Genomic DNA, 23,390 nt, shown 5'->3' with positions numbered 1-23,390 from the left:
GTGTGTGTGTGTGTGTGTGTGTGTGTGTGTGTGTGTGTGTGTGTGTGTACAGGAGGTGTCACAAGGAAGTTAATGATCCCCGGTTCGCCTCTCAGTTAGGGAGATCGTGCATAACTGTGTCTCCTTGTATCCCCAAGGAGTTAAACCCTTCAGAGTCTCTCTCTGCTCCTCCGGTTGGCTGTCAGGGCTGGGTGCTGGTCCTTTAAATGCGGTGTGTTTAAATAAATAAATGAATGGCACTGGGTGGTGTTTACTGAGGCTAAGCCTGTCTCTCTGTTCCAGCCTAATCGCTGTCCGTTCTAGCCCCACTTCTGAGTGGGGCATGGAAACCTGGCCTGTATGCACATGCTGCAGAACGGGGCTTACGCTCTTTTCCCATCCCCCACTTGCTGCCACGTTGTGGTGAGCACAACAGGGCCCCAGCCACGACAAGGGCCCTCGAGAAGCTACTGGGACCCAAGAAATGAGGTTCATGTGCAGCTACTCTTCTGAATCAGAAAGGAAATTGCTCTAGGAAGGAGGACCGAGCTTTTCATGCCTGCCTTGCTTGGTAATCCTCCTCTCTAGAAGGTCTGGTGATATAGGCACATACAACAGTCCTAGGCGACCCTCAAGCCCTAGAGTCTCTTGTGCAGCTCTGGGTCCCTTGGAGCCAGTTGCATGTGAAAGGGCTGCAGATTTTTCCTGAGTTCACTCGAAATACAGCTGCGTGAATTGCTCCCGGCTTGGCTGTGGGCATGGCGGTCTCACTAATATTCGTTCAAGAGCACTCTGGTTACTATATTCAAACAGAGGTGGTGCCAGATAAACGTCGGCTTGATCAGGAGGCAGCTTGCCAGGTGCTGATTGCTCAAAGCAAGAGGTCACTGAGGAAACTAGTTTGTCAAAACTGAGAGAGGCAGGAGGTCATACACGCATTAGCAAACCACGGATTGGGGTCTGGGGCTGAGGGGAACATCCTGATAGCATTAAGGTGTTAATGGCAGGGTTGAATCTAGAGCTCCATCTCCTCAAGGTAGCGATTGTTTTTGAGTGGAGAGATTGAAACTTGTTTGATTTCTCTCTTGTTTCCAATGCTGGTGGGCAGACAGATTGGCAGTTTGAACATTGCAGTGCATTGCGGCTTTCATTCGACTTCATTTTCAAAAGGGTGTCACGCTAGCCAAGTCCCCCATAACAAATGTAACTGTCGTCTCATTTTTCCAAGTGGACATTCTCCAGAAGGAATAGGCTGTGCTCATCTTACCTTAGAGAAATGCTAATTGGGATCTGTCACACGTGCGTCTCTGCCCAATTAAGTATTTACAAAATCTCTCTTTCTGTCGGGTGTATACGGCCACAAGGAAAGACAGAGTTCGCTCAACCAGGGCACAGTTAATTCTGAAACATTTTACTATTGGTGGTCACCGATGAGATTATTGTATTTCTTATGGATGGGGGATGTCTCTCTTTGTTTCATCGTGGGGGCAGAATTAGGGTGATGTGGATATTGGGCAGATGAAAGTTTCTAGCCTATGAGCATATAATGACAAGTGATGTGTTGAACTGGATGTTGGCATTTTAGAGTTCCATATTTCTTAATGTTTGGGTTTCTTTTCAAGTGCTGTGTGGAACGGTATGTCATTAACTCAAAGCAACCTAAACTGTTAGTTAACAAAAAATGTTGCGTATGCAGTGTTGTTGTAGCTGTGTTGGTCCCAGGATACTAGAGAGACAAGATGGGGAAGGTAAAAGATATTGGATAGTGTCTCTAAAGTTTTCCTTGTGGCAGTATAAGAAAAAGCAGCAGAAGTTGGTGACATTAATCAAACTGATGTATTTGCAAGGTTGTGTGTGCACAAGAATATATCATAACCCATAAGCAGCCACACCAGCCATTCCTCCCTCCCCTTCCACCAGGAACTGGTGTTTACATGACTCATCAAACCCCTGTCGGTTCAATCTCGGTTTACCCAATCACACTGAAGAAAGGCATTTTCATTTATCAATATGTTTTCTCGCCCTTCATTCCAGTCCTGGCAGCCCCCTTGCAGGAGTTCACTGCAGAAGTGCTTTGTAAAGTGGCTCCAGCATTCCTGCAAAGAGAGCCCCTCCAGTGCGATTTTTGATCAGGAGGAACGTGCTGATGTGATGCGACAGAGTCGCTGCTTGGGTTTTTCTCTTCCCAGCGGAGGAATTGATTCTAAGGATGGACCTACCCTCTCGAAGTTACCTGGACTTAGTAGGGCAGATGCCTGTTTCCCCTGCAGCTTTCCAAACTTGAATTAGTCAGCAGGTTCTTTGCCTGCACTTCAACAAGCAGATTTGGGTGGGTTAGTGTTAGAAATGAGCACTGGGGAAGGGAAGCTGCTGTTAACCTAGCTCCTGATTGGGTCATACCTGTCTTGTCTTGTATGCCCTTGCATTGCCAGTGGGGGTTGCCACAGCATCCTTGTAGCACATACGTTGCCTGGGATACAGTTGTAGTCCATTGCACTTCTGCATCATGACGCAGACCACCAGTACTGCTTCAATGAACTTCATTCGATTAGGGGTCTGACTGCATCGAGACTGCTTTCCATGTCGTTACCATGGAAAACTGTGACGTGAGCCTGATGTCTTCCATAGCACAGGTGCAGTCAGCATGTTAGCGCTGAGATGCTACGGCGGTGGGCACATCTGAAAGTATGGAGTTTGATCCTCTGGCTATCTCCTGCTTGCTGATCTATAGGGATTATTACTCTTCACTTTTACAAAATTTTTCTGTCATTGCCCTCCTGGTGATATGGCAGGTGTGTTGACTCTGCCATGTAATTACAGAGCAGAATGGAGAGGTCAACCTTTAAAAGAAGGGACAGAAACATAATAATGGCCATTCTGGGTCAGACCAATGGTCCGTCTGTCCCACTACCCTGCTTGTGACAGTGGCCTGTGCCACATGCTTTTGGCCTTTGGAGGTTGTGGGACAGCCAGAGCATGAGGTGGTGTCATCTTGGCTAATAGCCAGTGATGGACTTGTCCTTCATGAATGTATTGCGTTCTTTTTTGAACCCAGTTATACTTTTTGGCCTTCACCATATCCCATGGCAATGAGTTCCACAGGTTGACTGTGCATCGCGTGAAGAAGTACTTCCTTTTGTTTGCTTACACCTGCTGCCTATTAATTTCATTGGGTGACCCGTAGTTCTTGTCATGTGACTGGGTAAATAACACTTCCCTATTCACTTTCTCCACACCATTCATGAGTTTATAGACTGCTGTCACATCCCCCCTTAATTGTCTCTTTTCTAAGATGAACAGTCCCAGTCTTTTTAATCTCTTTGTATGGAAGCTGTTCCATACCCCTAATCATTTTTGTTGCCCTTCTCTATACCGTTTCCAATTTTAATGCATCTCTTTTGAGATGGGGTGACCAGAACTGCACACAGTATTCAAGGTGGGGCATACACGGATTTATATAATGGCATTATGATAGTTTCTGTTTTATTCATCTATCCCTTTCCTAATGGTTCCTAACATTCTGTTCGGTGTTTTGAATACCGCTGCACATGGAGCGGATGTTTTCAGAGAACTCTCCACAATGACTCCAAGATCTTTCTTGAGCGGTAACAGCTAATTTTGACCACATCATTTTGTATGTATAGTTGGGATTGTTTTTTCCAATGTGCATTACTTTGCACTTATCAGCATTGAATTTCATCTGCCATTTTGTTGCCCTGTCATCCTGTTTATTTGGATCCCTTTGTAACTCTTTGCAGTCTGCTTTGGGCTTACCTATTTTGAGTAATTTTGTATCATCTGCAAACTTTGCCAGCTCACTTCACCCCCTTTTCCAGACCATTTATGAATATTTTGAACAGCACAGGTTCCAGTACAGATCTTTTGGGGACCCCCTATCTACCACTCTCCATTGTGAAAACTGATCATTTGTTGCTGCCTTTTATTTCCTATCCTTTAACCAGTTAATGATCCATAAGAGAACCTTCCCTCATATCCCATGACAGCTTACTTTGAATAAGAGACTCCTTTCAAAGGCTTTCTGAAAGTCCAAGTACACTATATTGACTGCGTCACCCTTGCCCACATGTCTGTTGATACCCTCAAAGAATTCTAATAGATTGGTGAGGCATGATTTCCCTTTACAAAATGTGTGATTCTTCCTTAACATATTGTGTTTATCTAAGTGTCTGATAATTTTGTTCTTTACTATAGTTTCAAGCAATTTGACTGATACTGCCTGTAATTGCCAAGATCGCCTCTGGAGCCTTTTTAAAAAAATAGGCATTACGATAGTTATCCTCTAGTCATCTGGTACAGAGGATGATTTAAACGATAGGTTACATACCACAATTAGTAGTTCTGCAGTTGCACATTTGAGTTCCTTCAGAACTCTCGGGTGAATACCATCTGGTCCTGGTGACTTATTACTGTCTAATTTTTCTATTTGTTCCAAAACCACCTCTATTGACACCTCAATCTGGGACAATTCCTCAGATTTGTTACCTAAAAAGAGGGACCCACATCTCCCTCATATTCTCTGCAGTGAAGACCAACACAAAATTAATTTAGCTTCTCCGCAACGGCCTTGTCCTCCTTGAGTGCTCTTCTAACCTCAACCATCGAGGGGCCCCGTTCCTGCTTCTGATATACTTAAATTTTTTTTTTTTTTTTTTGCTTTTAATTTTTGTGGGTTTTTTGTTTGTTTGTTTTGGTTTTTTGCTAGTTGTTCTTCAATTCTCTCTTGGCCTGCCTTATTATACGTTTACACTTAACTTGCCAGAGTTTATGCTCCTTTCTATTTTCCTCACTAGGATTTGACTTCCAGTTTTTAAAGGATGCCCTTTTTGCCTCTGAACTGCCTCTTTTATTCTGCTGTTTAGCTATGGTGGGTTTTTTATGGTCGTCTTAGTGTTTTTTGTTTTATTTTATTTGGCGTATACGTTTAGTACGGGGGCTGCATCTTTGAAAAACAAGCTTCTAGGACAGACAGTAGTAGTATCCTACTCTAGACTGAAAAAGTCCATTGGGTGGGTGTGGCAAGGTCTTAGATGCTGAAAAATTGTTGAGAGAGACACGTTGAGCCAGTAGAACAGCCATTAGCCCAAGCCTTTCAAAGGCTGTGGGATCGGGAATCTGATAAACACAGGCCAAACCAGTCCTTTATCTCTTTGTCATGGCTCTTTTCAATAGTTAACGTGAAACAAAATTACACTCAACCCTCAGTTCAACCTCAGCTGCATTACCATGGAGAGTGAACATGGCTGGCTTGTATTTAACCATGTTCAGAATATAGACTTTGACCATAAGCCATCCATCACGCGCGCTCCTGGCTGTTTGACCACGCTTTGCCACGGATGTTAAATCGCTCGCAGATGGTTTAGTGAAAGTTTATGGATAAATTGCCTGCACAGTTGGATGGCGTTTCTGTGGTTAGACAGAGATTGTGTTAATCAGTTGCTGTTTGTGCCTGGGCGATGGTTGGCTTTATTAACACAGCATGGGGTGTGCTCACAGACCCTTATCTTTAGAATTAGGCCAGGGGCTAGACATGTTGATTTGGTTTTGATCCCGAATTCATGGTTGTCTCTTTTGGTACTTGGGCTGTGTCCTGGTGCCATTCTCCAGCAATCTCTGTTGCACCAGTGGTTCTTGTGGCTTTCCCTGTTTCCCCTTCACGTTCTCTTGGCTTCCTACTTGGGTACGAGCTGGTTTATAAATGGTGTAAAACTGATTTTTAATGGCGGGGGGGAATCTTGTGCCAGCGTTCCTTATTCTTCCCACTTGGCCGGTGTAACTGAGCCCCCGGCGGAGATCCCCCCCATGCAGAAAGAAGTATCTTGCGTAGTGCATCATATGCTGTGGTGTACAAAGCACGGAAGAGCCGCTCTTTTAACAAGACCAGTCCAGAGCAGAGAGGCCTGCCCTGTGGCACAGGGCTTGGCACAGTCCTCCAAGTGGGGCAGGAAGGCAAGCAGCAAAGGAAGATTTAAAAAAAAACACCTTGATTTGGGGAGGGTGGTAACTCTGTTATGGTGCCGCACCCATTTACACCAGCCGGCTGTGTCATCTGCAGATGGTGCTGCTGCCGCCATCCAGGTGGTAGTGGGGGATAGTTCAGTGGTTTGAGCATTGGCCTGCTAAACCCAGGGCTATGAGTTCAATCCTTGAGGGGGCCACTTAGGGATCTGGGGCAAAATCAGTACTTGGTCCTGCTAGTGAAGGCGGGGGCTGGACTCGACTCAATGACCTTTCAGGGTCCCTTCCAGCTCTATGAGATAGGTATATCTCCATACATATTTTATATCCACTGCTCTCTTATGGTCTCCCAGGGCGCGTTTTGCTTCCTCTCCTGTCTTCTTCATCTCAGACTTGTCCCCAGGGCCTTTTGTCTTTATAATTCCAAATGGATACAAGGGCTCTCTTTCCCATAGTCACCTATTCCAACCAGTAAAAGCTCCATGTCTCGATGATCCTTTCCAGTGGCTGTGGGCTAGGTGAGATGCAGAGGCAGGGTGAGGGTTAAGGAGTGGGGTCAGAGTGGCGTGAGAGTGCTGGGAGCTGTTCCCACCGCTCAAGGCTAATCGGGGCTGCCGGGTTCAGGAGGCTGGATGTCTTGTCCTGTGTCTCATTATCAGCTGCTCTCGTCTTAAAAAAATGGACACTCAAGGCCTACTCCGATTGGTGCTAAGCACCCAGAGCTTTTAGGAAAGTCAGACCTAACCCTGAAACGGGAAGGAGTTTGTAATGGCTTCCTTATTTTGGGCATTTCAGCCAAGTCCTAAACGCAGAACATTACCCCGGGCTGGGACTGTGCAGCTGAGACGATGCTGGTGATCTGGGCAAAAGTTGAAGGGTTTTCGATATGTTGTTGGTCCCATCAGGAGCTTGGCCTGAGCTGATCTGATGGAAGGAAATGCTGGGAAGAGGCCAGTTGGATCGATTGCTTTAAGCTGGAGATGCGCCTCAGCCAAAAATCCCAACTCTGACCCAGGGCCACCCAGAGGATTCAGGGGGCCTGGGGCAAAGCAATTTCGGGGGCCCCTTCTATAAAAAAAGTTTCAATACTATAGAATAATATATTCTTGTGGGGGCCCCTGCGGGGCCTGAGGCAAATTGCCCCACTTGCCCCTCTCCCTCCCTCTGGGCAGCCCTGCTCTGACCTCTCCAAAACTTTGGGGAAGTTGGAATCCAGATCTGGACTGGACAGCTTGGGCCCAGCTCTGGTCAAAGCCAGCAAGCGACTGCTGGGGTGTGTTATGACCAAACCTTTGTGATAAATATATTCCGTGCCCCTAAGCCAGGGCTTTCATCATCTCAGAAAGATTTACCCATGTCCCTGATCTGGGAAAGGCCCACGTATGCTCATGCTTTACTCACTAGTGCACAGTTAACCTAGGTTATGCCTCGGGCATGGCCATGAATAGCCATGGTGCCACTTCGGAGAATCCCCTGTCCCTGGATGACAGGTGGCAGTGCTTAACTTGACCATAAATCCCGAAGGCACAGATTTAGTGACTGACTACTTGTCACCCTGCAAGAGCTCCTTCCCTCCCAGAATCTCCAAGCACTTTATACATGCTAATGGATGAAGGGAGTCAGGTCTCCTTCCGCAGGAGATGGCATATCCTCATCCTGCCGATAGGGAAACCGAGGCACAGTGGTTAAGCGACTTGCCCAAGGTTGCAGAGTGAGTGTGTGAGAGCGAGGAAAAGGACCGAGATCTCCTGACTCATCACTGCGTGTTCTAGTCACTAGGCATTGCAAGGATGGGTGGCCTAGTGGGTAGGGCTCTAGTTTGGGACTTGACACCTGGGTTCGGTTCCCTTTTCTGGTGCAGATTTCCTGTGTGACCCTGGATTGAGTCACTTAATGTCTGTGTGCATCAGTTCCCCATTGGTAACACGGGGAGAACAGCACTGTCCTGCCTCCCACGGGTGCTGTGAGGATAAGTACATTAAAGATTGACGTGCTCCGATCCAACGGTGGTAGCCCTGAGACGGACCAAATCCTAATGCAATTGGAACCACGCGGGCTCTGTCTTTCTCTTGAGTGGCACCAGCATCTGACCCTCCCTGTGGCTCACTCCCTCGGAGGCTAAGGCGGCTTTCCTTGAGTAGACATAACAATTTGCAGCACACAGACTGTTTTCCCCCCGCCCCCTTCTCCTATCCTCCCCCGTGTCATATGTTCCAAGGTACACTGCATTTTCGGTAAGTGAATAACACTCAGCTTCTCCTCCCCCCCCCCCCCTTCCTGTGCTGCATGGTGTTTATATGGATTACAGAGCAAATTGCTTGTTCTTAGCCAGCTCTGTTGAGTGCTGCCTGCCTCCCACGGGCTGATCTTGGATGCACAGTGACTCAAGCCGCGGTGCTGTGTGTTGGTGAAGAAGCAGCACCTCCAGTATTAAAGGAGAGGGACAGAGTGGGGCAGGGGGGCAGTGAGAGCTGGCACTGAGCCCAGAGCATTAGAGCAGAATGGACTATGCTGGCGTATCTCTCTAGGAGCTGAAAGTCCACGCTGATACAGTAGCATTTCTGACAGGCTGAAGTTTCTAAATGTCAGACTGTACCATTTATGCCTTCATTTTTCTTATTTATTTCAGCCATTATACAACCAGCCTTCAGACACCAGGCAGTACCATGAAAACATTAAAATGTAAGTATGTGGCAATAAAGTCTATTTGAAATGTCAGGTTCTGCATTAGGCTGGAGCAGAGGAGATGCTAGCCTGCCCCCAGATCCCATTTCCCATTAAGGCTGAACAGAAATAGCGTGTACCCTTTTAGCGATATTGTGTGGCTGCCATCGGTGCCCAGAGCATCGAAAACGTCTTAAAAAGTACATCCGTCAGGAACAGCAGAGTTCGCAGGATGGTAAAGGTACCGTTTGATTTGTGTGGTGAGCAGTGGGGGGGGGGAACTCAGCTATCTTTGGGGGGAGGGAGTTTTACATGAGTTGGTTAGATGACTTGGTGCATTTTATATATGGGAGAACGTACTTTAAAAAAGGATGAATGGGGGCAGACGTTGGAGAGCCCAAATGGTGTTAGTGGCTGCTTGGAACCTCTTTGGCCAGCTGAGGAAAGCTGCTGGAGTGGTTCCACAAGGTGCGCTAGGAGGCAATGGATCATCTGCCAGCAATATTGGGAAAACGTGCTCGACTTCTTAGCCATTGCAAAGGGGGAGAAAGAATGTGTAATGCTAGTCCCTAAGAAAAGCCACTGTTCACCCCGCTTCCCTCAGGTTTGTAATATGACCCAGGAGAGGACTGGGAAGAGCTTCAGATCAAATTTACAAAAGTAAGAGATCAATTCAGATCCTCTTGAATTGATGGCAGGGTTTACACCCTCAGACGAGCAAGTGTGGCTGAAACTTGGCAGAATGTGGGAGGGGAAAAGGAAGATGTATGTGTACTGAGCACCATGGCAGTATTGTATGTAGCTTTTCAAGAGCTTGCATTCCTTAGTCACCTTTCTAACCTTCCCGTGCTGTTGAGTCTGACTGTGGATTCTTCTTTGAGCTCCGTTGTCTGATTGACAGCGTCAAGTCCAGGTATATTTCAGAATGAAATGTAAGCGCAGTTTTGTTTGACACATGCTGAGGTATGAAATTAACTGTCAGCTTTTTTGAATGTGTTTTGGGAAGAATAGATTGAAGTGAAAAGTTGGACAGTACTTTAAAGTGCCTCTTTTGTCAATGAGGCTGTAATTGAATGTTTAATAACAGATTATTACAAAGATATTTATCAAGTTTTAATAATTCTGTAGTCAATTACTTATCTTTTAAACCTCAATAAATGATTTGATAAACAATTGATATTTAGTGACTACAGTGAGTTACTGCAGATAGACTGAATATAACAGATTAACTTTTAGGTTTATTATAAATTGAAATGAAAAAGGTTCACATGTGATCTAACAGTTCTTTTCTGGGTTGCTTCTATACCGATGATTACTTTCAAATCACCTAGTTGTGCCTACATGGGAGACAGACACCTGTTCTAGTACCGAGCATACCAGCCATTTCCTAATATTCTGTGGTTTTCAGTGGAATGTTAATAGATGCCAGGCGAGTTGAAGTGAAGGAGTTAACATACAGCATCTTTATTACAGGATTCAGGATGTAGTTAAATGTGTTATGAACCGACCTGATTTATAGGCATTTAACTGGTGTTCATCTCTGTGGTATCCATAAAGGGAAAGGATTGTCCAGTGGTGAGAATGGTAGTCTGGGAATCAGGAGAGCCAGGTTCAAGTCCCTTTTCCATTACAGACTTCCTGCATGACCTTAGGCAACTCACTTAAGATAAAATGGCCAAAAGCACCTAAGTGGTTTAGGAGCTGAGGTCCCATTGAATTTTTGCCTTTCTGTGCCTCAGCTCTCCATCTGTGAAAAGGGGATGATAGCACTGCTCTGCTCACAGGGGTGCTGTGAGGATCAAGACATTAAATTCTGTGAGGCTCTCAGACTATATGGGAATGGGGGCCATACAAGTGCTCTCGACAGAGAGTAGCAGAATGCCTCACAGGCATTAACAAGTGAAGCACCCCCATGGGATAGGGAAATATTATCCCTATTTCGCAGGTGGGGAAATTGAGGCACAGAAATTAAGTGCCTGAGGTCAGATCGGAAGTCGGTGGCAACTCAGTACCAGAACTAGTGTTTCTTAACCAAAAATCTATCCATCCTCTCCTTGATTTTAAGTGTTACTCTGGATTTCTTTACTTAGTTTAGCCTCTTCTCCAGTGATTGAGAAGTCTCGGCTGCCTTCAGCCGCGTCCAGAAACATAGATTATCTTGAAATCTGATTTTGTACGAACATAGTTAGTTTTTCAAGTTCACGTTTGCTTGCCCTCACCTCCTGCCTAAATGGCCTCGCTTCTGACTTTTGCACCCGAAGAGTTCATTTCCAGAATGATGGATCCATGCATACGTTGTCAGTTACAGCCCGTTCATATTTACCAAGCGCGTCCCTACTGATTAAGTGGGATCAGAAAACATGTGGCTTTGATAATGCATTTACCTCTGTTGATCATCACTGAAGCTTGGCAAGCATTGCCTTCTGCAAGTACTCACTTGGGTTTTTAGGTGACTCTGCCGTGGCTTGTTCTCCAATTGGTTCACGTTAAGCAAATGTTCTGCCCGTTGGGTTTAATGAGCAGGGGGATTTGCAAAGGAAACTCTTTGCCAGGAATGAACACAAATGTTAAAGCCACAGGTACTGATACTCCAAGTGGAAGTTTTTTTTATAAACATCTAGTTGGGGAAGATGAAGCATGCTGTGGGATATACCTGACCAATGACAGTGGATGGGCAGCTGGAATTTTGAATTGTGTGCCCCCAGCACACTGCACTCAATTGAGGAGTTATTAAATAGAAAAAGTAAAATGTAAGGAAATTTAATGTGTGCTCATGGATGTTCCAGGGAAAGGGAAAGAGCTGTATTTCTCAGATGAATTACACATCAGGAATTATTTATGTGGCTGTAATTCCTGTTCATCATTTTCATCTGACGTTCAGGTGTTGGGAAGTACAAAGCAGCGGAAGGAGAATAAGGTGCTAGGGAAGGACCCAGCCCAGGAAGGATGCTGCTACCTGGGGATCTGTATTCTCTGAACGTTCACTTAGGGCTGTATAGCTTAGCGGAGATCCAGTCTGCAATGGGATGATGTTGCTTGTTTTGGGAATGGACTATTAAGCTACCATCCAGCAATGAGCTCCTTGCAGGCAGATCCCTATGCCTGCTGGCACAGGGGCCTGCCTGTTCAGAGCTCATGTCACTTGCTTTCTGGTAGATATGTTGCATCAGATTCAGTGTTCTTATTGGTTTTTGCTTTGCTTTGCCACTATTTAAACATGATTGTCTCAAGCCTACGGAAAGCTGTCACAAACTGCGTATCTGAAGTGACACTGTCAAACTGATAGCTAGTCAATTGTGAAAAGAATGGGTTACTAGTAGTTCCAGATATTACACCTGCCTCTGAGTCTCCCTGCCAATTTCTATGGTTTTACAATCCCATTTTTCTAGTATTTAAATGATTTTCCCCTCGCCTCTTGCTTTGTGACAGACCCATACAAACGGGGAACTAACTAGCTGCCTGTACAGGGGAACAGTGAAACTGATGGTTAAACACAAAGTGCTGTCAAATACACAGAATTAAACTTTGAAAAGAGAGAAAATGGTGTTCTCTGATCTTTCATTCCTAGTCATCTTAGAGATTACTTATAGCCATAGTGGGTAATATATTTCCAGGTAGCAGTGTACAGGTTTTGCTGTTACTGGTTTTTTGACATTAATGGTGTCCTTTAATGAGCATTTTTTATTATGGGTTTGATTGTCCTGCCCCCATAACTTACTGTGTTGCAATAAGCAAAAGGAGACCTTAAGGCAGGCAGGTAGGTTTGGGGTTTATGCTCACAGTGATTTGTTCTGCAAAAATCGGGAAAATAAACCTTAACATTTAAATTAAAAATGTAAAACCCTTCCTTTCTGGCCTATCACAGAAACCTCCCAATTAGCCATGTCAGTTGGTTATCAAAGCCAGTGAATGCATTCCTGGATCTAGGTCAGCATAAGGACCTGAAGCCATCTCTGTTCCAAATGCCCTCTTTTTAACAGTGGTCCCATCTGGAAGGTCTTGTTTTCTAGAGTGTCTTGGTTTACATATTTGCTTTGTTACCTGTTGTTGAATGTGCAGGGAAATTGGCAGGTCACATTCTTCCCTCTGTTTCTGTGCCCCAGCCTGGAGTTAAGGGATGTAAAACCAAGGCCCCAAACCACTCCTGGTACTAATGATCCCATGACACTTTTTGCAAGAAGAGAGCGTGTGAAGCCGCAGCATCTCGACCAGATTCATTTTGGATGCTGGTATCCTGGCTACAGCTCTCGTCCAGTTTTGGTTGGAGATATTCTTCTTCTTCCCTCCCCTTTTAAAATTGGTGTGTAGTTTTGCTAACAAATAACAGCTGCCATCTTCCACCCCAGAGGTGGCTGAATTACAGTGGGAGGTGAAGTGATCCTCACAGAAGAGTCCTCGGGGAGACGTCTTCAGGATGGACAGGATAGAGTCGGAAGGTAGCATTACAAAGATACAGCGGATTCCCTCAGGCTAAAGTACAATGGAGTTATCTGTTCCTGTGAATAACTTCACTTTAAGCAGATGTTCACTATAGCCAGACCTGCAGCTGGCCTATGCAGGAAAATAATCTGGGATGGCCATTCTCCTTAACTATCAACAGGATTTCACTGTAAACTAGTTCTCCTGTGTTAAACACAGAATGACACCATGTGTAACAAGTTTCACACCTGGCCTGGCAGGGACAGTCTAGCACTTTTTTCTCTAAATATGCAGATGATTTTTAATTTATAGTGATTTTTTTTTTTTTTGCTTGCAATTGGACAAGTTCTGTTGTCAGTTACGCTCCTCCTACTCCATGGAAGCCAATGGGTTTGCAGAGGGGTCGAACAAAAAGCAGTATTCTCTCCCACCCCATTTGTGCTTCTCTATAGTAATGTTCTTTGGATGGCGCGCTAGTTTAATTCTTACTGTTTGGTTTGCTTCTTGATTGGGGTGATTCACTTATGTTAATAAACCGGACTCGATAGTTCTACCCTTCTTAAAATGTTACCAGTGTCTTTTATTTTCCTGAAGCTTGGTGCTGGGTCCTTTCCTTTGTACAGTGAACATTAATTTCATGCCCCAGTTCATGCCAGTGTTTGCAATTTCGAAAGCTTTTAAGTCTTATTTAACTGCTTTGCTATGTTCGGTTCCCCTTCTGCTTGGGTCCATTTTGGTTCACCTATGTATGCAGACTTTAGAGCGAGGACAGTTAATTTTGTATGCTACATCTGCTGCGTGATCTAAGGCGCTGTCAATAAGTTTATGCCTAGGACTTTTGACCTGCCTTAGAAATGTTTACAAGCTGCTGGGGAATGTCCTTCAGATGGTAAATATCTGATTTGTTAAAGGAAAATACCTGCCGTTCTATCAATGGGAAAGGAGAAGTAAGAAAGCAATACAAATTAAAATAGCCACGTTTTAATGAGATCATGTGTAATATGCAGAGGCTTTTCCCCCTGACTCCGCAGCAAACAGGCACTAGCTATTAGTTCATCATTTTAAAACACAACATTGACAGCTCAACTTTACAACACAATGTTGACTGGCTTCTTCACAACATCCTGTCAACCCTGAAGATTATTTGATGGCTATTTAGAAGGTCCTGAATCGAGGCTTGCGGGAAAGTGACTCCATATACAATGGGCTTCAAAACAATCTTCTCAATCCTTGCTTCAGACATTGCTGAAACAAGGCAGCAAACACATTGGAAACCTAATTCTGCAGTAATCACATGCAATCTCATCTGAGTTGGTTCTTTCTGTTGTAGCTTTGGGCCAGATTTCAAAGCATTGGCGCACAGGAGTTTGCACCTCTTGTAGCACCTTTGCAATATTCTTTGACTCCTAGCACCAAAGGATTTAACCTTTCTTCTGCTAAGTGTCTGGAGGAACTACAAGATATCCACACCAGGAGGATCAAGTGTCCGCTGGGAGACGGTATTGTCTGGGGGAACCTTTACCTTTACTGCAGTACACTCCCATCCAGTCAGTCATGAAAAACAGCTCGCCAAGACTTTTCCCCCGAAGGACCAAGTTTATGTCATGGTTTGCGTAAAGGGTTCCATAGTTTGAAGCAAAATATCAGCCACCTCTGAGCCCTAAAGAGCTCAGTCTGGGCCAGGCTGTATTTTCTGTTCAGCATTTCACACAAACCTTTTCTTCAGGCTCAGTTTACGTGGATTTTCAGTCCTTTGCTTTTTGTGGCTCTGGTGTGAAATCAGAGCTTGTTCCAAACGGGGCCAATGTTCTCTTGAAATACTTGCAAGTGTGTTGGAGATCCTGGACTGAGTTCAGAGTTTGCAGTTCCACCGGAAATGGGGGTAAAACCGTTGCATGATTTGGGTTTCTCACCCCTCTAGGTGCAACCCCAACCACGCTGTTGTGTACAGACGCCCCCCGGGTTACGCAAACCCGACTTGCACAAATCCGCACTTACGGAAAAAGTTCCATAAGCTAGAAATAAGGTGTTTTGTTTTTTTTTTTGCGTAATGGTCGCGTATGTGTTTCCGACTTACGCAAAATTCAAGTTACGCAAGGCGTTCTGGAACAGAACCCTTGTGTAAGTCGGGGAGCATCTGTATTGTGTTAACTGTGATGGGCTCATTTTGCTAAGCATAGCTAGTGGGTTTGATCCAAAATCATTGCTGCTGCACGGTTAAGAACTCAATACAGACTCAAACTTGCAAAAGGGATTCATGATTTGGGGGGCTGTGTTTTTAGGTGTCCACTTGGGGCAAACTCAGATCTCGCTGCGGCTCCAAAATCACTCGTCGAGTTTGAAAATTTGGGTCATTCGTTTTTTTATTGGGCAGTATCAATTTGCCTCTAGCAGCGTAGCAAAATCCTGACCTGTAACACGAACGCTTTGTCAGACTGTCATGCTAACTTATTCCCTCTCTGGTCTTTCTCGGAGCAGTTGCGGACATTCACCTCATCAACAATTCACCTAACAGCCTCCTCTTCCCCCCCCCCCCCCATTCAAGGCTTTTTCATCCCCTTTCTTTCCCACGCGCTTGTGCTAGTGCAGAAGTATTAGCTTGTGATGAATTATTAAATGATGGAGAATCACATTTCAGCCCACGGCTTGTTGTTCCTGCCAAGCCTGGTGCTTACTCTGTGTGGCCAGCACTGAAACAAACAGCCTGGGCTTGAGGAGAAGACAAAGTGGGGTAATTCCTGGGGGTCTTTTATGGCTGGAAAGGCTGCTGCTGAAGAACTACAGTGAGGATTGCACTTGTCTGATTTTTGTCTTCAGCCCAAAGGTGCAAAAAGAACCTAAATTAAATCTCCAGGTTTGACATTAAGGACACCAGGCACGGAGAGAACAGCTGCCAAAGGAAGTTAGTCAAGCACGTTCGACGTGTGAAAAAAGATTGGATCCCAGGCTGGGACATAAACATTGTGGGGCATGCAGGGAGTTCCACTCGAGAACCTCCGAGGTCCCCGACACCGTAATACCAATCTGCCTGTTACGGCGTTTTCTTATCACCACGGAACACAGTCATGCCGAACGCAGCGTATAAGCTTCCAGGAGGATTAGTGGTTCAAGCCTTTTTCTGCTGTTTACAGATAAAAGCTGTGATAATTTGGGACTTCTGCAGCCAAGTGCACTTTGTATCTGCAAGGATGTGATTCAGAAAAATGGTGATGTGATTGGCAATCCACTTACAGTATCTTTCCCTTGGCTAGTGTCACCGGGCACAAACGGTGCCTGTAGCACATGGAATGCATTACGAGTGCCTTACAGCAACTCCAGAGAGATTTACCTCTGTTGGTTCAGGCTCCCGGTTTATTTTGTCATTAGTGGTGGTAATAACACTGTTAACTTAGTGGGGCCCAAGTGCCCTGGGATAAATTAGTAGGAAAATGGACACTCTGGATAATGGAACCTTTTCTTCCCCCTCCCCCCAAAGGGTTTCTGAACATTGTACGTGGAGCATTGCTCCCCACTTCATTGCAGTTAAGGGGTGTGACGTGACCATGGGTAAATAGGGATATAGCCTGCCTGGTAATAGGGTCACATCTCAGAGCAGGAGCAAGGAAATAGATGAGTGGGATGCTACACACAGCCTGCCCTCTCTGATACGTTTGATCAGGCGTCACTCACACCTTTGTAGGCTTAAGGGTAGCCTGTTTCCACACTCTGCCATCTAAACATGTGAGCTGGGACGTGGTAGGCAACACAAAGTACTGGTACCAGGCAAGCGCCGTGTCTGATGTGACTGGGTACCAGAAGGAGCTGGGACAGCAGCAGAAACACTTGCAAGCCAGCAGGAAGCAAGCCAGCCTTTTCTTTACATATAAGCTATTCCCTTTTCCTTGGCTGCTGGTTAGTTTTGATCTCAGAGCGTCTCCGTCTTGAGGCGTGGATTCCAATGACTGAAGACCCCAGACTCTCTGTTTGTTCAGCCCAAATCATCATCCGGCTTCTGCCTTTGTCCCTTGTCTGCACAACGAATGTCACTGTGTAATCGGGCTGCCAGCAGTTAATTCACCCTGACTGCCATACATCTTGGCAGGCTTGATCCCTACCTCTGTTTATACTGACTATTTGGTGAAAAGGATTCCTGTGTAATTAAACACCTGAGATTAGTTTTGATCAAATAACAACATTCCTTTGTCTCTTGTGCTGGCTCAAACTTTGTGCAGACAGATTTGGCCAGAGATATACAGTACCCCAGACCTGTGTGTATCTGCAATGCTTATCGCAAGAGTTTGGTGTATGTGCATGCAAAATGTGCGAAGGTTACAACTCGGTTGACTCTAGCCAAGTAATTCATGTGGGCTCAGGCCAAATAACTCAAGAGTCAGGCTGATGGGTTCCCTCCACCACTGGCTCCATTGTGAAAGCCAAAACTGAAGAAAACCACATGTCAGGCAGGTTAAGGTGAAAGTATCCACTTTAACGGAGTTTCTTTGCTGCCCTTGCCTAGAGAGCGAGAGAGGTTGTTTTTTTTGTTTGTTTGTGTTTAACTTATAGTACTTAGTGATTATGAGACCAGTTCCGGAACACTTACTCATGCATAAAAGTAATCACATTGCAATCAGTGGGGCTACATGGGTGAGGAAGGATTACTCATGAGAAAAGGCTGCAGAACTGGGCCTTAAATTATGGATGGGGTGCTTTGAATCCTGCTATGTTTTTATAGGTGATGGCTCCTGCCCCAACCTCATTCATGATTAAAACCATGCGTTTTTATTTATTTAACAGGTTTCCTCCTCCCATCTCTCAGACCAAGTAGGCACAGGTGGAATGAGACTGATAGACTCTCTGCCCTTTCTCTCCTTGGTTTTGTTATCTTGGTAGAGTCTGCTTGGCAGCAGGCTGGGCAATATCTGATTTCAGACCAGGACATCGATACCAATATCTCTTCCAAGCAAGAAATCCCATGCAATTCAGCCAGCTGGCACCCTTTTCCCCCCCAGAAGAGGGGCGCCCGTACTCTGTGCCTGGCTTTCACTTCTAAAGATACCCAGGTTGTAAAATACAGCATTGCCCACTTGCATAGTGTTTGCGTGGGGCTCCTGTCCTTCTCAAGAGCCGAATGGAAAGGACTTCTTGTTTGTGTTCACCAGCAGTAAAAACAAAAAACCCCAAAGGGTTTCGCAGAGCGATTTGAAATGAACAACAGGCTTGGGCTCTGGCATATCTCAAATCAGGAGTCTCTGGGCTCTACTTCCATATGTAAGCCCAAGCGGGGCCGTGAGCTGTGTTTTAGACACTCCCTGCCTCAGAGACTGAGCATATGGCATTGCTGCTGATTTCACATCCCTTGCCCTGATTCCCCCCCCCTTTCTCCTGGTGCTGAAGCAGACTCTGGAGACAGCTGCATTTCTAGGGATCTCAAGTACCTCCCTACCTTGCTTCACAATCAGCCAGCTTTTCAGAGGAGACTGAGTAGTGAACTAATTGTGAGCTAACCTCTATACAAATCACTCTAACGGATCTCTTTCCAGCACATCTGCAGCTCAGAATCCAAATAAAGTTTTTGGCATGATTCCCTGTTCTCAGTCTATAGCATAGCTTTCAAAATTAACTCTCAAGATTAGCTCCATCCGTTTATTTTTTCAATCACTTTGAATTCTCCAGATCTTTAAGACCCCGGGGACTGAAGACATAGTTCCTGAGGATTGATGCCCCTGAAGGGGATGGTGTGTTGCGATGATGACCTTCCTAAAGTGCTGCTACAAGTACTGTGTGCCTCTCCAGCTGTTACAGAGGACAGCCTTTACCTTCACCGGCTGTGCAGTGGGAATTTTGCTGCACTGTTTGATTTTTGCCCTGGGAGCAGAACGTGTGCTCCTCAGACATGTGCCCTGAATTAACCTCCCTGCAAATGGTTTCTAAGTAACAGCGGTGTATGTAGCAAGATAAACTGTGAAGCATATTTATATTTAGCAAGATCGTACTGACCTTTGAAGGCTTGACCTTAACAGGAAAGGTAAAGCAGCAAAAAACATTGAGTATGTTTATCAAACAAACAAACAAACCCCCACAACCCTTCAGTGCGCCGATTATTTCAGCCCTGATAATGATAAACATGCACTTGCTTTCAAGACATTGCCAGGCTTTACAGCTGCAGAGCGATTAAGCCTTTGCCTACATTAGTATTCTCAAGGTCAGACGTAGTGCAAAACTCAAGACTACTCATCAGCTGCGTAAGAGCCTCTAAATTTCCTCATTTACTCTCCTGTCTGCTGATGAGTTTCAAGGCAGCTCCAGCAGCAGCGTCAGAACTCCTGTGTTGCTCGTGGAGGTAGCCAGAAGCTGTCTGGTTTGCCTTGTGAAGGAGGAGTATTGATTAGCTGCCTTGTCTGCTCCAGGAGTGGAGGGTGAGACACTTATGAGCCCCTCCCCCCCTTTTCAATCTCTTTGAGTGCTGCAGCTCCCTTGTTGCAGGGTGTATAAATAGCAGAGAGCCTCAGAACTTCTCCTTTGGCCTTCCGACTTCACAGGTGTGAGGTAAAGCTTAAAGGGATACTCTTCTGTGGAAATCCACTTCCCTGCTTACCTTTAAATTGACACCAGTGAGCCCAGGCCTGGCATTGCTTACAGTTGCAACTCCCATTGACGTCCCCATTGGAGGATGAATCGGGCCCCTCAGTGATTAAAACTGAAATAGCGTTAGCAATCTAGAGCCTGTTTCGCTCCTGCGTTTACTCCAGTTTTGTCAGTGGAGCTCTGTTGTTTTAGTGCAGTTGTGCTGCCTGATACTGGACTGGTGAGTGCCTTTTCAGTTGCTTTTTCCACTGTTTGTGCTGCTTGGAAGCTGGGAATGTGTTAGTCAGGTTTTCTTTTGTTTCTGGTCAATTTCACTTTAATTTCTCCTGCAGTGTTGTGATTCAGCATTGCCAACCCCAAGCATTCAAAAATCACCTGTCAGGCTCTCTTCAATCCCAGACTTTAGACAGTAATAACTGTTGGGTTCTTTTTATTTGCCTTCTAGTGTTTGAAGTTTAGGGTTCACATTTTCAACCTTTTCTATACAACCAGGAAACGTAGAAATAAAATGTTGTTCTTTTTAATTAAAGCTGAAATGCTAACAATCACCTGACTCCAAGAGTTGAGTCTTGACGAAAAACAGCAAATGTCCTCAGACTTATGATAAAATCATCGGAGTTGGCAATGCTCTGTTTTCAGATAACCTGTTTCCACTGGCCATGATTTGCCGCTCCAGGCCAATGGGGGCTGCGGGAAGCAGCATGGGCTGAGGGATGTGCTGGCCGCCCTTCCCGCAGGCCCCATTGGCCTGGAGCAGCGAACCGTGGCCAGTGGGAGCCGCGATCGCCCGAACCTGAAGATGTGGCAGGTAAACAAACCAGCCCGGACCGCCAGGGGCTTTCCCTGAACAAGCGGCAGACCAGCTTTGAGAACCACTGACCTAGGGAGGTGGTGGAATCTCCTTTCTTAGAGATTTTTAAGGCCCAGTTTCACAAAGCCCTGGCTGGGATGTTTTAGTTGGGGATTGGTCCTGCTTTGAGCAGGGGGTTGGACTAGATGACCACCTGAGGTCCCTACCAACCCTGATATTCTATGAAAGGTTAATTCCAGTGTTCTGAGTGGATCTGGCGCAGCAGGGCCAGTGAGAAGCCAAGAATTTCTTCAGAGGACTTGGGAGAGAAGGCTCAAGGGGGGGTGGGTGGAGCCATGAAGGAACTTTCTTCCTGGAAGGCCTAATATTTTGCGGGCCTTGATATTATGTTGGATCTGGCTGCATTTAGCCTTAATCCATCCAAGCTGCAGTATTCTAGAGCGGAAACATGGCCTAGTGGCTTAAGCACAGGACAAGAAGTCCTGAGTCCCTGTCTCTGGCTCTTTCCGTGACTCACTGCACGATAGTGGGCCAGGTCATTTCACCTCATGCCTCAGTTTCCCCATTTTTTAAAAAGGGGAGAAAATACTTTATCTTCCTCACAGGTGGATGGTGAGGTTTAAGTCAACAATTAGCTTCAAAACACTTTGAGATCCTCTGATGGAACGTGCAGTAGAAATGTAGACAAAGCCCAACGGGATTGTGTGATCTAGTGGAGAAAAGCCTCTGTCAGTGATGTTGGTTAAATAGGTCTCATGGGATGGGCTCTGATCATTGCAATGCCGACTGATACAGTCAAAAAACGTGAACCCCTCTCGTCCCCAAAAAGCAGCCCCTCTGCCATAGATTTTTTTTTCTTTTGTGCTCAACACTGCCTATATATATATATATGTATACATAATCAGAATAATAATAAAAAGGACACCGTTTGATATGCAGGCCCTTGTTCAAAAAATTATTCTAGATCCAGGCAGTTGTGGTCTGCAGGGACACACAAGCCTTTATGCTGATATTTGACAGCGGTATTAATTCTATTAAACTTAGCGCTGCCCATAATTAGCCATGCGTGGTGGTTTCAGGCTGAGCTTTTTACTTTCAGAAGGCTCAAACTGGGGATGTTTGAGTCTAATTCAGGCAGTTAGCTGCTATTTCCTATTTGAAGGAGAAGGTTGCAGATGCCACTTGCAAGCACTACCTTGAAAATCATATTCTATTTTTACATCAAAGCGTTCAAGATAAAGTCAGAGAGGATGACCGCGTAGTGCGGCTTAACCAGAGCTCAGGGGTCCAGCATTCATTTGACACCACCGGTGACTATAAGGAAAACAGAATATAATGTTATTACTTAGACCACGAATCAAGTCAGAGTTGGATTATGACCCATGTCCCACTATTATTTGGATAGCGTTTTGCAGGCAGGTTTAAGAACAGCCCCTGCTCCAATGAGCTTACAGTCTAGGGAGAAAATCTATAAATGCCAGGAGTGGAATTGAGAAGCAGCCAAAGCAAATGTGGGTGATTGAACCGCAAAGGGTAGAATGTGTTTTGTTAGGACCTTGTGCTCTGTTGGCGGGGGGATAGCTCAGTGGTTTGAGCATTGGCCTTGGTTATGAGTTCAATCCTTGCGGGGGCCACTTAGGGATCTGGGGCAAAATCAGTACTTGGTCCTGCTAGTGAAGGCAGGGGGCTGGACTTGATGACCTTTCAGGGTCCTTTCCAGTTCTAGGAGATTGGATATCTCCATTATCATCCCCTCTTCTCTAGAAAGTAAATCCAACTCTATGCACTCTTTGTATAAAGGTGACGACCTCTTCTTTTATCCATCCATGATCCATCCATCCCCATATCTGGCTAGGTAGCTCTTGGGCTGCTCCCTGTGTTTTGGAGAAATGCTGCTTAGAAGGGTCCGGTGTCTGTAATGCAGCTCCTGCAGGAGGGCCAGATTATGCCCAGTTATTGCGGAGGCAGGGGCGAGAGGGCACAGTGTGTATCATGGGTCCCTGAGGGGCTGTGGCTCTCTTTTAAAATAAAGTCCATTCACTCTGCTGCTCTGTTTTGTAATTTTTTCCCGTGAGAACACGGGGTGTGTTTCATTTTGGGAACTCCTGGGTGGGTGGGTGAGACTCTCTTTAGGCTCCCGCTAGTAATTACGCACCGTGCAGCTCAGCTTTCATTGGGATCAGAGGCTTCTTTGCACACACACACTCGCACCTGATCTTTGCTCTTTGCCAAAAGTTTCTATTGCAAGAACGACTGGCAGTGCAAATGTTTGTTTGAAACAGTTCAGCACTTGCGTTCAGCCAGCATTTCGCAGGCTTCTGCCAGCCCCTCAGCTCTCCATCCTTGGGGTGGGGACTTTTTCTTTTCTACATGGTATTTTGGACCTCTTTAAAAAAAAAAAAAAAAAGGGGGGGGGGGGGAGGAGAGCGGGCTGAGACGTGTCTGGCTGAAAGTGCAGATCGGTTTAATCCGCATGGGTTACTTTATCCCTTATAGCGGCTGTTGAGGTCCTGATCCTGCATGGCACTGAGTAGCTTCTGCAAGGTGCTGAGCTCACTCAATTAATTTGCTTGCTCCTTTGCAGGACAGGGTTCCCAGGGAGTAAAAGGGGTGGGAGATTTCCTTGCATCCAGTGTTCTCTTGAAACCACCAGTTCAGTCCCGTCACTTCTGATCATTTGGATCCTGTAGGTAGAAAATCGAGCCCACTATGTGTGTGCTGGCTAGTCAGGCACGCGTTCCAGGCAGCTCTGCCTTTCCTAGGCTAGGAAGGTGGCTGTCCTAAAGCGCTCTTCGAGAGGTAAGTAGAAAGGCAGCATGGTCCTGTTGGTTTGAGTCCCGGGCTGGAAACCAGGAACTCTTGAGGGTTCTAATCCCAGCTGTGCCACTGGCTTGCTGTATGACCCTAGGAAAGTCACTTTACCTCTCTGTGGGGAGAGGTTGCATTGAGCTGTAATTACATCCATACGTCTCTGGCA

General features: G+C 45.7%; 1 protein-coding gene across 11 annotated transcripts in view; it reads left to right on the top strand.

Annotated features, from left to right (window-relative positions):
* The window catches only part of NCOR2 (nuclear receptor corepressor 2), a 391,355-nt gene that overhangs the window by 216,597 nt on the left and 151,368 nt on the right, over positions 1 to 23,390 (top strand). For all 11 annotated transcript variants that reach the window (XM_034791186.1, XM_034791190.1, XM_034791189.1 and 8 more), the window contains one exon: positions 8,585 to 8,637. In XM_034791186.1, the coding sequence (XP_034647077.1) occupies positions 8,585 to 8,637 (53 nt within the window). The remainder of the gene's footprint in view (positions 1 to 8,584; positions 8,638 to 23,390) is intronic.

Source organism: Trachemys scripta, chromosome 15 (genome assembly GCF_013100865.1).
Source record: "Trachemys scripta elegans isolate TJP31775 chromosome 15, CAS_Tse_1.0, whole genome shotgun sequence".
Taxonomy (NCBI): Eukaryota; Metazoa; Chordata; order Testudines; family Emydidae; genus Trachemys; species Trachemys scripta.
The sequence above is the reverse complement of the archived record's forward strand: the minus strand, read 5'-3'. Positions and strand labels throughout refer to the sequence as shown.